At 50.4% G+C, this 16,527-nt stretch overlaps 2 protein-coding genes and 2 pseudogenes across 2 annotated transcripts; 2 read left to right on the top strand and 2 right to left on the bottom strand.

Annotated features, from left to right (window-relative positions):
* The first annotated feature begins 75 nt into the window (after positions 1 to 75).
* Positions 76 to 1,672, top strand: LOC100831610 (peroxidase A2). Its single transcript, XM_003561807.4, has 4 exons — positions 76 to 414; positions 506 to 697; positions 804 to 966; positions 1,068 to 1,672. The coding sequence occupies exons 1-4, from the start codon at positions 193 to 195 to the stop codon at positions 1,481 to 1,483; spliced, it is 993 nt and encodes a 330-aa protein (XP_003561855.1). The 5' UTR covers positions 76 to 192; the 3' UTR covers positions 1,484 to 1,672.
* A 656-nt stretch (positions 1,673 to 2,328) lies between these two features.
* On the top strand, positions 2,329 to 3,348 carry LOC100831308 (annotated as a pseudogene).
* A 424-nt stretch (positions 3,349 to 3,772) lies between these two features.
* Positions 3,773 to 8,053, bottom strand: LOC100830694 (LIM domain-binding protein 3). The gene is made up of 8 exons (XM_003561804.3): positions 7,900 to 8,053; positions 7,220 to 7,524; positions 6,960 to 7,030; positions 6,828 to 6,876; positions 6,232 to 6,315; positions 5,495 to 5,614; positions 4,396 to 4,469; positions 3,773 to 4,069 (listed from the first exon to the last, which is right to left on the bottom strand). The coding sequence occupies exons 1-8, from the start codon at positions 8,051 to 8,053 to the stop codon at positions 3,955 to 3,957; spliced, it is 972 nt and encodes a 323-aa protein (XP_003561852.1). The 3' UTR covers positions 3,773 to 3,954.
* Positions 8,054 to 10,920: 2,867 nt separating this feature from the next.
* Positions 10,921 to 16,527, bottom strand: part of LOC112270801 — a 7,827-nt pseudogene continuing 2,220 nt past the window's right edge.

Genomic DNA, 16,527 nt, shown 5'->3' with positions numbered 1-16,527 from the left:
CCCCGCGCTAGCTAGCTAGCTAGCCTGGGTATAAGTAGAGCCATACCGGGCATGCCCACTCCACCACGAATCACAATTAGCGAGCAATCGGGCATAGATCGAGCAAGCAAGAGATACACTGCACATAACATACACACTCAAAGTGTCTTGGGGGCGAGCTAGATAGATAGCAACTTAGCAAGGGAATCGGAGATGGGGTCTCCTTCCGCCGTTCCAGTAGCAGCGCTGAGCCTGGCCTTGTGCGCCTTGCTCGCCGCCGTGTCGAGGGCGCAGCAGCTGAGCCCTGCGTTCTACGACGGCTCGTGCCCGCACGTCGACGACACGGCGCGGCGCGTCATCCAGGAGGCCCGGGTCGCCGACCCGCGCATCCTCGCCAGCCTCGTCCGCCTCCAGTTCCACGACTGCTTCGTCAATGTACGTAGTAACAACGTGTTGTGCCCGCACTGGCCGCAGGTTGTGTGTGGTGTTAATTTGAGCTCGAGCTAATTAACGTGTGTGTTTGCAGGGCTGTGACGGGTCGTTGCTGCTGGACGACAGCCCGGCGGTAAGAAGCGAGAAGAACGCCGCACCGAACAACAACTCGGCCCGGGGGTTCCCGGTGGTGGACGACATCAAGGCCGCCCTGGAGCACGCTTGCCCCGGCATCGTCTCCTGTGCCGACATCCTCGCGCTCGCCGCCGAGATCTCCGTTGAGCTGGTCAGTGCCACCCACTCGTTCGTTCGTCCGCAAACATGTGTGCTCTGCATCCGCGCGGCCGGCGGCCCGTTGAATTACTGCTGACACGTTAGCTATCTGTGATCAGGCAGGAGGGCCGTACTGGAGAGTGATGCTGGGGCGGAGGGACGCCACGACGGCAAACTTCGAAGGCGCCGACAACCTCCCCGGCCCGACGGATGCTCTGGGCGTCCTCAGAGAGAAGTTCGCCAGCCTCGGCCTCGACGACACTGACTTCGTCGCCCTCCAAGGTCTACAACTACGACCAAATCCCCAAATCAGTACTCCTAGTTCTATTCACATCTCACGACTGCGAGAATTCCAAATGACATATCTGGCCATCATCTTCCAGGAGCACACACGATCGGCCGAGCGCAATGCAGGTTCGTCCAGGACAGGCTCGCCGAGCAGCCGGACCCGGCGCTGGACCGGGAGTTCCTATCCGCCCTGCGCCAGTTCTGCCCGGCTTCGGCGGGGGTGGACGAGCGCCTGAACAACCTCGACCCGGCCACACCGGACGCCTTCGACAACAGCTACTACGTCAACATCCTACGCAACCGCGGCCTGCTCCGGTCCGACCAGGCGATGCTCTCGGTGCCGGACGGCGCGGCCGCCGCCACCGCGCCCATCGTCGGGCGGTTCGCTGACAGCGAAGCCGACTTCTTCCGGAGCTTCGCAACGGCGATGATCAAGATGGGCAACATTGCGCCACTGACCGGCGACATGGGGGAGGTCAGGAGGCACTGCAGGGTGGTGAATCAAAGCTGATCGATCGCAGCAGTGGTGTTGTTCAAAGGAGAAGATATAATCGATCTTGTTCGTTTATTTGATTTTTTTTTCATTCTTTCGAAGGAATTCATTTTCCACTTGAATGGTCGTTGAAGTGTTAAGGTGTAAAAAGAATTCTATGTATGGTGAATGTGCCAAATTGGGGAGGAATAACTTGCACAAACAAAACTGATACTCTCTCGCTCCCTTAAAAAATGTCATATTAGCTTTCATTAAGACAAGATTTTGATCACAAATTATTATGTTAAAGTGTAGTTTATATGACATGAAACCGCAAGTATCATGAAGTACTTTGATAACAAATCTAGCGATACTAATTTCATGTCATATAAATCACACCAAGTACTTTTGTTCTATGTAAGGTGAATGTCCCAAATTGGATTAGTTTTTGTGTGCACCGAGTGCCGAACCGTATCCGGTCATAATCGAACAACCTCAGGAGGACCGTTTCCCGCCAAGCCTCTATCTCAAGTCTTAGCAGTCGAGTCTCGAGAACCTTTCAGCCAAGGTGCTCGGCTACTAGTCAGTCGTTTCTCGAAAAAGGATTTTCAAGGAATTGAAGGAAACAGTTTTTCGAAAAACAAAAAAAAAATCCTACTACCCTGATACCCTCTAAAAAGAAAATCCTACCACCCTTTCAAGAAAGAAAAGAAATCCTACTACCAGTCATTTCAGTGGTCCGCGTTGCAGGAGTGAGTCCACGCATCAGTACACAGTGGCAAAAGCAACAACTTACTAACTGTCAGACGGGTCACGCGGCGGCGCCAAAACCTCTAGCTAAGCTGCTAGCTGCTACCTTAAGCTTGGCTATAAGGAGTAGAGCCATGTCGGGCGTATGCTGGCCATTCCAAGAACGAATCACACACGGGACAAAGTTAGCTAGCGATCGAGCAAGCCGAGTGACCCGCACTCTGCACAGCACGCACGCGCAGTACGTAATTCGTGAAGGATGGCGCATCCTTCTCCCGTGCCAGCGCTAGTGCTGCTGCTGGAGCGCAGGAGCTGAGCCCGGCGTACTACGTCGGCTCATGCCCGACGGACATCCATGACACGGCGCTGCGCGTCATCCAGGCGGCGCCGGTCAGCGACCCCCGCATCCTCGCCAGCCTCGTCCGCCTCCATTTCCACGACTGCTTCGTCAGTGTAAGTACTAGTACAGTAATAACGTGCCTAGCGTGTGTGTGTGCGCGCCGGCAACCCTGCTAGCTCGAGCCAATTAACGTGCGTGTGCACGCAGGGCTGTGACGGGTCGTTGCTGCCGGTCGACAGCCCGGCGATAATAAGCGAGAAGAACGCCGACGGCCGACCCGAACAAGAACTCGGTGCGGGGGTTCGGGGTGGTGGACGACATCAATACCGCCCTGGAGGAGGTCTGCCCCGGCGTCGTCTCCTGCGCCGACATCCTCGCGATCGCCGCCGAGATTTCCGTTGAGCTGGTCATCAGTGCCATTCTTCCATCCATTCTCTCCAGACATCCTCTACACATGTCTGTAAAGATGAATTATTACTGCTAACACAGTTTGCTGTTTGCGTACGTACGCGGGTGATATATCAGGCAGGAGGACCCAACTGGACTGTGATGCTGGGGCGGAAGGACGCCAGGACGGCCAACTTCGACGGCGCCAACAACGAAACCTCCCTAGCCCCGTCGGAAGCTCTGGACGTCCTTATAGCGAGGTTCGCCGAGCTCGGGCTCAATGACATTGACTTCGTCGCCCTTCAAGGTACGTACTACTCCACTCAGTAATTCTATTTACATTTCACCGCTGGAACGTGACATTGACACGCCATGGTTTATAAGATTCTGAATGCTCTAAACAAATGCCTCGATTCCAGGAGAATAGCTTGTACTAGTACAAAAAAATAGCTTCACATAAATGGTGGAAAGTGCAGCCTACCAGCAACAGGCCATGCATGATACGCGAAAGGATCCGTGCATAGACTCCGTGGTCGGTTTTGTTTTAGGAGAAGCCTCATTGGTTTTCCTCGGGTCCTTGTTTGCATCATCTATAAAGTTCAGATATTTTCGCTCCAAAAAATCATGTTACTGATAACTTACGGAGTAATAAACAACAATTCTGGTATATCCAAAAAATACGTACGTAACAATTCTGAAAATCTAAAAAGTGCTACATAACAATTCTGACAAATAAAGAGAAGAAACTTTACCATACTAGAAATAGTTTCAATCTCGAAATTTATAAGATTCTTAACAAACGGTTTCACAGGGCAAAGGGTTCTGAGAAGAAAGGCTAATCAATCCTGAGGTACACTCTATTCTCAGGAAAACCCGCAAAATTATTGTTGGTCACGAAGTTACCAAAACGTACCACAAAACACAGTAACAGTATAACAGGAAAGCTGTAACAACTTCTATAGATTCTGTAAATTGACACAGCAACGCAAAGGCTACATGGAAGCCATGGCGCTTGCAATCTCATGGGTCGGTACTATGGACGTCTATCATGCGTCCCAGGCTCGCTAGGTGGAAGTGGTGTTGAGGGCAAAAGAAGTGCCAAGCGCTGCTTGTACCTTTCAATGCGGGATTGCCTCTCCTTGCGGAATCTGCCAAACAAACTTATGTCAAAATGGAAGAAAATAATTCAAGTCCAATCAGGATTTTATTATTATGTTCCCATTTTAAGGTATGGTTCTGAACTGCTACTTCACCAATACAACAAGAAGTGAGCTTTGAGCATAAAAAACATTTAATTATCCGACTTAATAATAACCCCACAAAGGAAAAGGAACAATCATATCCATTATGCTGCCATAATCCTACCAACAAAACTATTAATGTCCTCACAATGTCTTGGCCTAATATTCATCTGGTGATTGATTGAACCTCTAATAAGAAGGTACAAAAGGGTTGAGAGAAGAAAAATACATACTCAGCGCGTATCTTTTTTGCACGATCAACAAGTTCCTTCAATAACTCAGCTGTAGTATATTCCCCAGTATCATTCTGCAGAATGGAAGATCAAGTCCAATGGTAAATGGTAGCAGAGTCAGCACTAGTGTTTCTGGTAATAGAGAAAGACAATGGAGGTAAAATACACCATCTACAAAAGGTGCTGGCCTGCTGGGTAACAGAAGATCTTAAACAAGTAAACTCCACTTAAAAATCCCATCACCAAAAGAGAAACAACCCTTTATCCCTTCAGTCCCAGATAATGAGAAATATAATCTTTGCAATTTGACATTTTTTTGGTGAGTAACAACAGATGAACCCAACACCGCCAACAGGTTAGGTTTAGAACCTTTAGCTAGATATAATTTAAGGAAGTGCCGACCTACCAAATTTCACCCCCATGAGCAGATGAAAAATATTTTTTCAGAACGGACTCAACAAGGATTAGAGGTGAACAAAAGAAACTGTAGCATATACAGGATAATATGACTTCAAAACCTTCTGACAAAAAAGGGTAAAGAAAAATGGAACAGGGAAGAACTGAAACTTCTGCTCTAGTCTATGCATGTCCCAAACAACCAGTTGAATGTGCCGGTCAACTATCTCATTTTCTAAGTTATAAAATACCTACATGCCAGTAGCTCGAAAATGTAGGGGCACTCTATATTATTACGCAGAGGAAAAACAATCATGACAAGAAAAACTGATGCTATAACTTCATTTAGGCTCTTTATTGTCTGGCAAAATACGGAACCTAAAACTAAGAAGGTTAATGTTCATATCATGTTTCACAACTAACTGCACATAATGATGTGCTATTATGTTGTACGGCAGTGAATTAGCAAATGCACTTATAAAGATATGCTTCAGAAATTCAGATACTGCTATGGATGGAAGCTTATTAATGATTCCAAAACCTAAAATTGGCTATAAGATTTGGGAATGCAGATGTCATGGAGAATCCTCAATTGTCTGGAAAGGATATATCTAAGCACACACGATTGATCAACAGTGCATTTGCATTAGCAAAGTATTAACCTCATTAAATTAAGGTAGCAAAGTTTATTTTTGCAAGATACCTTCTTTTCTTTTGGTTCTTCATTTTCAGCTTCCTTGTCTTTTCCTGACATCCTAGAATCTACAACCGAAGCAGGCAAAGGTCTTGGAAGAACTGGTGCAACGTTTCCAACAAAGCTTGGCTGAAATCAAAAGTGAGATAAGTAATGAGGACTTTTGTATAGAGAACGCAAATACACAGCCTCTGAAAGTAACAGGAGGGAAACCCCAAAACACAGAACAACAAACCTAGCTGTACGGTGACAATTGCAGTTACAATGAAACAAAAGATTCTTCTAATTAGCTTTGGGTACACGAAGTGAGGATACTGTCTCCTCCGATCATAATTTTGGAATACAAAATACAGAAATCACGCTTTAGTGCAAATACAAGTGAGGAAAACTTTGTTAGGAAGAATTAATAGTTATCCCCAAAATACATGCCTGTTGAGATATATAGTATCCTATCCACTATGACCAATATACCCATAGATCCAATTTTCTAACTGAAATTTACCTGAACAATAACCTGTTTTGTTTCTCAAAGGACACACATGATATTTATGTCAAGGAGTCAAAGAGCAGAATTTTAAGTACGAAAAACACAAAACTAGCAGAAAGTTGCTTTAAAAACACTAGAAAGGCATTTAAGCTGTGATTAAAGTCAAAAGGAACTGATTTACAGAATCCAAAGTAAAGAAAAATTGTAACGATCAAGTAGTAACTTATGCATTCAAGTGATAGAATAAAAGTATCCAAACCTGAATTTCATGTTGAACACCATTCCGCACCCAAGATCGGCAGAGTGCATACAAGGATCCTGACTCACTGTCCGACAAGTTAACCTTTGGAACAATACAAAACAAATCAGAATAAATGTCAGTTCTTTTGTGACATCCAATTCATCTCTCTAGATGACAAACAAGCAATGCATAAATTTGGTGAATCAAACTTTTATCCTTCTTGAAAATGCATAAATTTGCATCTATTTTTTTATGGACCAGGTACTAATCTCTGCCTTATTACCCAATTCTCATTAGACCCCCGATCAGACAACCTCATCATAACTCATTAAGAAAAGGAAATAGACTACACTCTATGTCCTTAATTGGTTATAGTACCTTAGGAACTGAAACAACCTATCAGTGATCTGTACAAAGTGCAAACTCATGTATTCTACACATCTTATGTGCGTCATCAGGTAATACAAAATCCATTTGCAATTGCAATACTAACTGGACCTGTTCAAACTAGTCAAAAGTAGAACCATTCTCCTCTTACTAGAAAATGTATTACAAATATTGCATCTCGCAACTCTTTTGTCTACAATATGGACTTTTAATAAGCATGCACTTACATTGCGACCATGGATCACCACAGTTCTAGAGTCTTCATTGGTACTTCCTCTGCAATGAAGTCCAGTTACAAATTTTCACTTGCAGTTTCAATCGAAAAGATAATTTCGTACACTTGTTCTTATTTCATTTACCTTTCCTGTGCGTTGCTCTGCTCCCGAGGTTGAGGAAATGGAGTAAGAGCAACAGCTGGAACTGGATTAACCTAAGAATTTTCACAAAAAGAACAACAGACATTATAAGGGAACCTCACAATTCATAATCTTGATTGCAGAATTAACAATAAGGTGTATCCTGATCAACATGGATGCCTAAAAGAAAGCACCGCGTGCATTCAGATAACATGCTCAAACAACAAAACAATATGCTTTCCTTCCTCCAATAATTTATGTACCTCGGGTTGAGGCTGCGGTGCTATAGGAACTCCTCGAGGAGGCAGCTCGGGACGTGGCGACGGCGTCACACCCGCCACGACCGACCGCGGCGCGGCAGCGGGCAACCTTGACTGTGTTGGCACCTGAGGCTGCTGAGACGGCGCGATGGGGAGAGCGACGGCGTTGGCACGTGGGTACCCGACGGCGACGTGAGGAGCCCGGCGCTGGTTCGCGGCGGCGGTGGAGGATGTGGCCACGGGGTAGATGATGCCATGGGAGGTGGAGGCGGGGCGGGGATTAGTGTGTAGCGCGCGGCCGGTGAAGACAAACGGCGCCGCCGCCGGCGGACTCGCGGCGGCGACGCGTTGCGGGGCAGAGGTGGCGGTGAAGACAAACGGCACCGCCGGCGGCGGAGTCGCGGCGGCGGCGCGTTGCGGGGCAGAGGTGGCGGTGAAGACAAACGGTGGCGGACTCGCGGCGACGGCGCGTTGCGGGGCAGAGGTGGCGGTGAAGATAAACGATGGCGGACTCGCGGTGGCGGCGCGTTGCGGGGCAGAGGTGGCGGTGAAGACAAACTGCGGCGACGGAGCCGGACTCGCGGCGGCGGCGCGTTGCGGGGCAGAGGTGGCGGTGAAGACAAACGGCGGCGGACTCGCGGCGGCGGCGCGTTGCGTGGCAGAGGTGGCGGTGAAGACAAACTGCGGCGCCGGCGGCGGACTCGCGGCGGCGGCGCGTTGCGGGGCAGAGGTGGCGAGGAAGGCACTGGGCAGGGGCTGCGAGGCGGTCGCCGGATGAGCGGGTGTTGCTGTGGGCAGGGGGGCAGTAGCAGGTGGATGCTGTGGTGGCGATGCCATGACGGTGGTGCCACGCGGGGAAACAGAGCTCAAAGCGGGGCTTTCCCTTCGAAAATAATGGTTTGAAATAGACCCTGGTTTGTTGTCTGGGGATGTTCGTCTCAAAATTTCTGTGTTGGCACTGGCAGGCAGCTGGTCTGGGGATTTTGGTTTCAGAATTTCTGTGCTGGCAGGCAGCCGTTTAATGATATTGGGCCCCACAAAATCTTCATTATTAATTGGTGATTTTGTTTCTAAAACATTTGGGTTGGTCTGCAGCTTTGGAGTGTTCTTGGCCCTGGCACAATCTGCGCTACGATCTGGGAATTTTGTTTCCATAATTTCTGTGTTGGTGGACAGCTTTGAAGCGTTGGTGGACAGCTTTGAAGCGTTCTTGACCAGAGCACAATCTATGACCAAATGTTTTGGAGGGGTTGGAGAGTGCGAATGAGTGTTAACCCCATGCTCTACTTGGATCGTCGACACCACAGGATTGATTCCAATTTGCTCAACGATTCCTTCAGTAACCTGTTACGATCAACCAAAAAGCAGATCAGCTAGTGTTATTACTTGAAGGTGCATATAAATATATAATACATATGATTTCACAATTACTATATCTTACCAAGACTTTTGGGATGATTCCAAGGTATATATATACCTACTACTTTACCATTTAAAACAACATAATAGTTATCATCTTTAGCATACCATCTTACACATTCAAATCTAAATCGAAACTTCAAATCCATGGATGAGATCTATCAATTTTACAAAAGAACTAAAAAAATTCCATATGGTTGATGTAAATCAATTGCAATTCAACAACTAGTTTTTCCAAGACCACAAAAAAAGAAAAAACAATAAAAATTAGTGCATCATATCAGAGCATAGGGATCACATATTCATATGTGCTTTTGATGGCATGTAAGTGTTGAAAACAATGAATTGGGTTGAAGGATTGAGGAGATTTTACCTGTACGGATGTCGACCTCTTCACTCCTCGCCTTTTTCGGCGACGTGGTCGCTGACTTTTCGGCACCCACTCATCACCGCTGCTGCTAGACTCATTGCTGCTAGATGAGCTACTCAACGCCATTTGGTCCAAGCTCCTAGACGTGCTGGCACAATCTGTACTATGATATGGAAATTTTGTTTCCACAATTTGTGGGCCGGTGGACAGCTTTGAAGCGCTCTTGGGCATAGCACAATCTACGACCAGATGTTCCGGAGGGGTTGGAGAGTGCGAAGGAGCGATAACCCCATGCTCCACTTCGATCGTCGACACCACAGGGTTGATTCTGATTTGCTCAACGATTCCTTTCGTAACCTGTCACCATCAAGCAAAAGCATATCAGCTATTGTTAGTACTCGAAGGTGCATATAAATATGTAATACATATGATTTCACAATGCACTATATCCTACTAAGACTTCTGGGATGATTCCACGATTTATGTATACCTGCTAGTTTACCATTTAAAACATAATAGTTATCATGTTCAGTATACCATCTTACATATTCAGATCCAAATCGAAACTTTACATATTCAGATCCAAATCGAAACTTCAAATCCAAGGATGAGATCTATCAATTGTACAAAAGAACTATAAAAATAGATATGGTTGATGTAAATCAATTGCAGTTCAACAACTAGCTTTTTCAAGACCACGCGGAAAGGAGAAACACTAAGTAAGAATTGGTAAATCGAATGATAGCACACGGATCACAAATTCATATGTGCTTTTGATGGCATGTCCGTGTTGAAAACATTGAAATGGGTTGAAGGATTCAAGAGTACTTACTTGTTCAGATGTCGTCCTCTTCGCTCCTTGCCTTTTTTGCCGGAGTGGTCGCTGACTTTTTGGCACCCACTCATCACCGCTGCTGTTAGATCCATCGCTGCTAGATGAGCTACTGGACGCCATTCGGTCCAAGCTCCTAGACGCTCTTAGATCCTTCGTCGCTAGTTTTCTTTTGCCTGGATACTTACAGATCTTTGCTGTTTGGCCTCATCGCCATCGTAGCTTGAGCCCAGTCCTATGGCGTGCTATCTATTGCATACCGCCGCCGCTTGACAGAGATGAAACTGGAAAGTGGGAAGGGTAAGATTTGGGTTTTCTCGAATATACAAGGGTACGAGGATTATATATAGGGTCCGGAGCCAGCGCTCCACCACAACTCGGGTTGGACCAAGTAATATTGGGTTGGGCCAGCCAATATTGGGTTGGAGAGCATATTATCAAAGGAATTTTCTTGGACTTTGGGTTCTAGGCCCATAGCTAATTAAAGACCTGGTAGCCTTGGCGCCTGGACATGCCCATGATTTCACTAACACGGATCAACATTTGGCATCTAGTTTTGTTACCTTTGTTGTTGGGTTTGTGTGTTCTTAGCTATGCCATCTTAGTTATCGAAGGAGGTGGCGTGGTCTAGAAGATTTGTGTCCATATTGTGTCCTCGTCTAGTGTACTAGATGTTGCGGCTCACTCATGAAGTCAGTATTTTCTCGTTACTCTTCTTTTCTTGTTTTCTGTATAGATTTTCCGGTGCATAGATCACAACCATCAAATTCATAAATTAAGAGTTTCATGTCCGTTTCCAAGGAGAGAAACCCATGGACAAGGTGATATTCATATCGGTTTCCAAGGAGATCTCTCAAGGAAGACATGTCCAAGCAATGACTACAGCTTTCCAGTGCATATATCACAATCAAACTCGTAAATTAAAGAGTTTGAAGTACGTACATCCGTACATGCATGCTTGTATGCATCATATATATATCACACACACACAGATGGTACATCTCAGAAGAAATGGTTAAATTTGAATGCATCACAGTTGGAATCTAACCAAGCACATGTGCATCTCGATCACTCCCTAGCTAGCTAGCTTCCACTGACCTTCTAGCAGTTCTTCCGGACCTCCCCTGTTCACATGCGAGCGGCCTGATGTTCCCCATGTTGACCATGGACGCGGCGAAGCTCCTAAAGAAGGCCTTCTTTCTGCGGGCGAAGCGGGCGATGATGCCGCCGTGGGCGCGCCGGGTGCCGACATCAGCTCTTGGTCGGACTGGAGGAACCTGCGGCTGGCCTAGAGGTTGGTGAAGTAGCCCTTGTCGAAGGCATCGGGCATGACCGGTAGCCCGCGTCCCTCGTCGGGTCCGGCTTCCTTGTCTAGCTGAAGTTGTAGAGCCGGTCCGTCACAAACTGGCATTGCACCCTCCCGAACGTGTGCGCCCCCGAGAGCGCGACGAGGTCAGTGACGTCGTCGAGGCCGACGGCGCGGAACTTGCGCTGGAGCGTGGTGATGTGGTAGCGCGGGCTCGGGAGGACGTGGTTGCAACTAGGTTCTAGTCCTCGCTAGATAGGGTGGGTTGTGTGGTTTTTCTTTTGCCACTACGGGGTGTCGTTGTTGCCGATTTTGGCGTTCTACTAACCTTCTAGCTCTTTTTATTTAATCGATTCTAAAAAAGAAAAGGTTGGCCGTGGTGCCATGGCATCGGCCGAGTGGGATGCGCCATCGGGGCCCTCCCGACTGCATGTAAAAATGCATGTGAGATCGACGGAAACTCTTTTGTACCGGCTTCGCTATGTAGCGGAGCGGGAAGAAGCCATGTGCTACATGCAAATATGGCAGAGGCCATGTGCTACATGCGAATCCAAAGACCATGTGCTGCAGGAACCAGTCATGTGCTCACATGTGGCATCTTATACCATATACAAATAAAATATATCATATATCATTGACACACAATGTACCAACACCACATACATTGATCGATACCATATACCAATACCATATAACATTGACCGATATCAAATACGAACGAAAATATCATTCACATACCATATAACATTACCATATACCATTGAACTGTCGCACCAGTGGCACCTGGGGTACCACCATTGCGCAACACGTGGGTCGCCCCGCTTGCTCCCCGCAAGGATGGCAGCCCGGGCAGCGTGGTGCGAGCTGCCCGGGAAGCCACCAGCCCGGCAGGACTAGCCGGGCTGCGAGGGTTGCCCCAGATGGCAGCGTGAAGGTTCCCGTCAGGGCACCCCCCGGGAAGGTCACTTGCCGGGGAGGGTGTTCCCTGGCGTAGGCGCTTACAACAGGGCCGGCGCCCAATGCAAACAGAGTATTGGCACCACATGGCCGTCCGGCAGGCTCCTTTTGTGCAGGGCTGGTCAGGGCGTGGAGTATGGCACAAGCAAGCATTAAATGCTCCGACAGAAGGGTGGTTCCTTGTCTAGTCAGCCCACAGTGAGTGGCTCGCAGTGAATCTAAGGCACGTACTGTTGGGAATATGCCCTAGAGGCAATCATGTATGATGTAATTCCCAATGTATTCATAAATATTATTGAGTTGTCCTTGTTTGAACATCTGATATGTATCATTGAATATGTGATTTGATTGTGGAACTATGTATTCATGTTGTTCATACTAAATTGTCCTTAGTCATTGAGGTTGTGCTGGACACATAACCTAGACTAATGTGAAAGTTGGCTGATGACTCGGTTCCACTTGTCATGGGCATGGTGATGTCATTCCAGCTTACACGGACTCGGCTAAAGAGTTTAGCGAGTCGGACTGACCCATATTGAGATGCAACGAGTAGGTCGTCATTTGCATGTCTCAATCAATGTAATCCTTAGACCTGAGGTTATCGCACAATCCGAGTTGTGGATCACCAACTTAGGTTCTGTCAAACGTTGTTCCGTAACAGGGCAGTTATAAAGGCAGAGTTCGGGTTGACTGAGAATCAAGCTGTGTGATGTGGATAACCAAGATGGGATTTTGCCCCTCCGACTGGAGAGATATTCTCTGGGCCCTCTCGAGTGATATGATTCGGGAAGCATGGCCATGCGCGACTTGGTTAATTGTTAACCGGGTTGATCGACTAAGAGTTAGTCGGATGAATCGTATATCACAGATCGAGAAGAGAGTTGAACTATTAAAGGGATGACGATTAATCGCCTATAGTTCGACAAGGTATATCGTGAGGCAAAAAGGGACTAAGACGTATGTCACATTGGAAGGTACGTCGTCATGACTCGATGGTACTTGGGAGTCGGCACGTTCTGCTAGGAGCCGCTACCGATTGATCGATTGTGAGTCGGACTCCAATCGTGTCCAAGTCGCCATGAGCCTGTGGGGTCACACACTTAAGAGCGGGAGCAAGTATTTGGTCGGGTTGGACCCGAACTGGAATTGGGCTGACAATGCGAGTTGGACTCGCAGGGTGGATGGGCCACAAGGCTTGGAGCCCACTTCCACTCGATATATAAGCAGGGGCGTGGGATGCCTAAAGGGCACGGTTTTTCCACTCTCATGCGTTGAGAACCCTAGCCCGATTCAGTTCAACCGTCGCACCGGATCTAGCAGTCCGCCGCCGGAGCTCCTCCTCGCACGTGTGGATACCGGCAGAGGTGCTGTACGTTCAGCACTTCGACGATCGCGGGATTGGATCGGCTGGATCGGATCGAGGGACTGCACTGCATCAAGGCGCCGCATCAATAATCCGCAACTGCGCGTCTAGTGGTAATCCTCGTGGCCTTCTACCTCGGCTAGATCTTGGGAGTTCGCGTAGGAAAAGTTTTTGTTTATCTCTACGCGCCCCTTCACGTACCGCCTTAGCTACAGCACTTTGCACCATGCATGCATGCCAGCGCAGCAAGGGCAAGCTGCCTAGGGCCTTTGCTCGACACTTGTCCCCCATGCACCGAGGCACCTGTGGTATCCCTTTTAGTATAACAGGAGGACCAGCGCCATCGGTCGGGGGGTTCGGTTCTTTCTAGGCTACACTCCAGTGGAATTTGAGTGAGAGTCTTTAGTCCAGAAGTAGCAAGTAGCCACTTAGCAGAAAAGGGAAGAGAACGCCCGGGGCTCCCCCGGCAACCTGTAAACACCTATTCATTGGCTAATACAAACTCAGAAGCAGAACGTAAGGTTTTACACCTCCGGGTGGCCCGAACCTGGGTAAACAGGCTTGTGTATTGTACGCTCGTCATTGGCCTCGCCGGCGATCGCCGGAGCGATCCCCAACGCCCACTGCTGAACCAAAAAGGGGGTGCCTCGCATCCCCGGCATCTAAGCCCCGGGCTATGATATCTGGCGCGCCAGGTAGGGGCGTGCGGAGAGCTCGTTGGTGACCGCCGGCGTCATCGTCTACAACTACATCAGCTCCGTCTCCATCGACGGCAGAACTCGTCGCTATGCCTGCCAAGCGGGCTGGCGACTCTCGAATCGATCCGTGCGGTGCCCCAGCAGCACACACACGGTCACACGACGTGCAGCCCACGTCGCAGGATCAGGAGAACCCTGAGCATGCCCGGGTGCAGCAGCAGCAGTCGCAGCTGCCACCGCCACCTCCTCAGCCGTCGGCAGACAACGGGCTGAGGGGGCCTGCGGCTCCCAGTGTCGGAGCCAGTCGCGCGAGCGGGCACGATGCTGCACGCGCCGGCCAGCGGGTCCACTCGCGGGTTGAAGATGCGCAGCGCCAGCTGCGCCAAGAGCACAGCGCATCGCGTGCGACGCCGACGGAATCCCACCCCACTCACCCAAGGGCGCCGGGAGACAGGGCGGAGGGCAGCCGGTCAGAGAATCGGCAGCCTCCCGCCCAAACCCCGGCAGAAGCTATCATAGCCGCACGCGTCATGGTGCGCTACGAGCCACCGCAAGGCATGCCGGCGCATGAAGTGGGGAGCGCGGAAGCACTCGCCGCCCAGCAGCCGCAAGGCGAGGGTGCCCCGGCCGGCTCAGGACGGGGACAGAACCTGGGACGCGGAGACGCGCCCTGCGTCTCAGGGCATGGAGAGCACCCTCCCCCGCAGGGAGGGCAAGGAAGCGAGGATCCCGAGGGGTCCTCGGATTCGTCACCGACCGTTACACGGGGTGACGCGCGGGGTATCCTGAACGCCCGCCAGCAAGAAGACCTCTGCCAGCGCTTGGAGCGCTGGCGCTGGCGTGAGGCAGAACGCCAACGCCCAGAAGAGCAGGAGGATGCTCCCTTGGGCGGCGAGGACGGCTGCGCCGCGTTTACTCGCGAGCTGCGCCGGGTGACATGGCCTCGCAAGTTCCGAGCACCGGCGCTCGGGACATACGACGGGACCATGAACCCCAAGGATTTTCTCCTTACTTACACGTCGGGGATGCACGCTGTCGGCGCCGACGACAAGGTTAGGGCCAACTGGTTCCCGATGGTCCTCAAGGGATCGGCGAGGACCTGGTCGCTCAACCTGCCCGCTGGGTCCATAGCCTCCTGGGCTGACCTGCGCGAGCAGTTTGTGAGTGCGTTCCAGGGCGGCTACAAGCACCCGGGAACCATGGCGGAGCTGCACACCGTGGTGCAGAAGCCCGGGGAGACGTTGCGGAGCTTCGTCAACCGCTTCTCCAGTCTCTCCTACTCCATTCCAGAGGCGGAGGCTGCCGTCATCACCAACACCTTCACCATCAACGTCCGCGACCCCAAGATGCGTGAGAAGCTGAGCACGCACCGGATCCGGACGACGCAAGAGCTCTACGCCTTGGCGCACAAGTGTGCCATGGCCGAGGAAGGGCGTTTGGCGCCCGAACTTGCAGCTAAGGCTGTCGCGAGTCCCGCTGAGGGCTCGCAGAAGAAGGGCTCCCAGAAGCGCAGCGGGAAGCAAGTCCTTGCCACGGAAACGGGGGCTACCTTGAGGCCTGCGAAAAAGGCCTCGTCCGCCGGCGGATCTGGTGGCAAGCCAACGCCACCCATGATGCGCATGATTGCAGCATCCTACAATGCATCAAGCAGAGGCGCGAGCAGCGCCACGAGGAGCGCCGAGCAGCCGGCGCCTGCTTCAACTGCTGGGACATCGGGCATCTCTCCCACGATTGCCCGAATGACCCCAGAGCTGGAGCGAAGTCGGCTAGCGGGGATACCGGCAGAGAGGAAGCTCAGGGGGGTCGAGCCCAAGCCCAAGCCGGCAGGGAGCGGCCTCCCCGGGGACGAGACAAGGCTCGTGCTGAGGAGCAGCGCGGGTGATTCCCTTCACCCACTCCGACTACAGTTAGGGGTTCTTCCCTTCGTGGTATCACCGATCATCAACAACATGACGGTGACCAAGATGCTGGTGGACAACGGAGTGGGGTTCAACCTCCTGTCCGCCAGGTTGGTGGAGAAGCTTCAGCTGCCGTTGGAGCAGATGAAGCCCACCGACCCGTTCCGGGGAGTAAACCCCAGGATCGTGCGCCCCCTGGGGCGCATCACGCTGCCAGTTACCTTCGGGTCCCGGGAAGCGTTCAGGACTGAGCACCTCGTGTTCGATGTGGCTCACACCCCGTTGCCGTACAACGGGATCCTTGGTCGGCCAGCTGATCAAGTTCATGGCGGCAACCCATTGCGCCTATGGCGTGATGAAGATGCCGTCCACGTACGGAGTCCTCTCCATCAAGTGCGATCTTAAGGACGCGGCTTGGTGTGTTGGCGAGGTTGTCAAGGCCGTCGCCGCAGCCGATTCCGGTGACGA

Source organism: Brachypodium distachyon, chromosome 1 (assembly GCF_000005505.3).
Source record: "Brachypodium distachyon strain Bd21 chromosome 1, Brachypodium_distachyon_v3.0, whole genome shotgun sequence".
NCBI lineage: Eukaryota > Viridiplantae > Streptophyta > Magnoliopsida > Poales > Poaceae > Brachypodium > Brachypodium distachyon.
The sequence above is the reverse complement of the archived record's forward strand: the minus strand, read 5'-3'. Positions and strand labels throughout refer to the sequence as shown.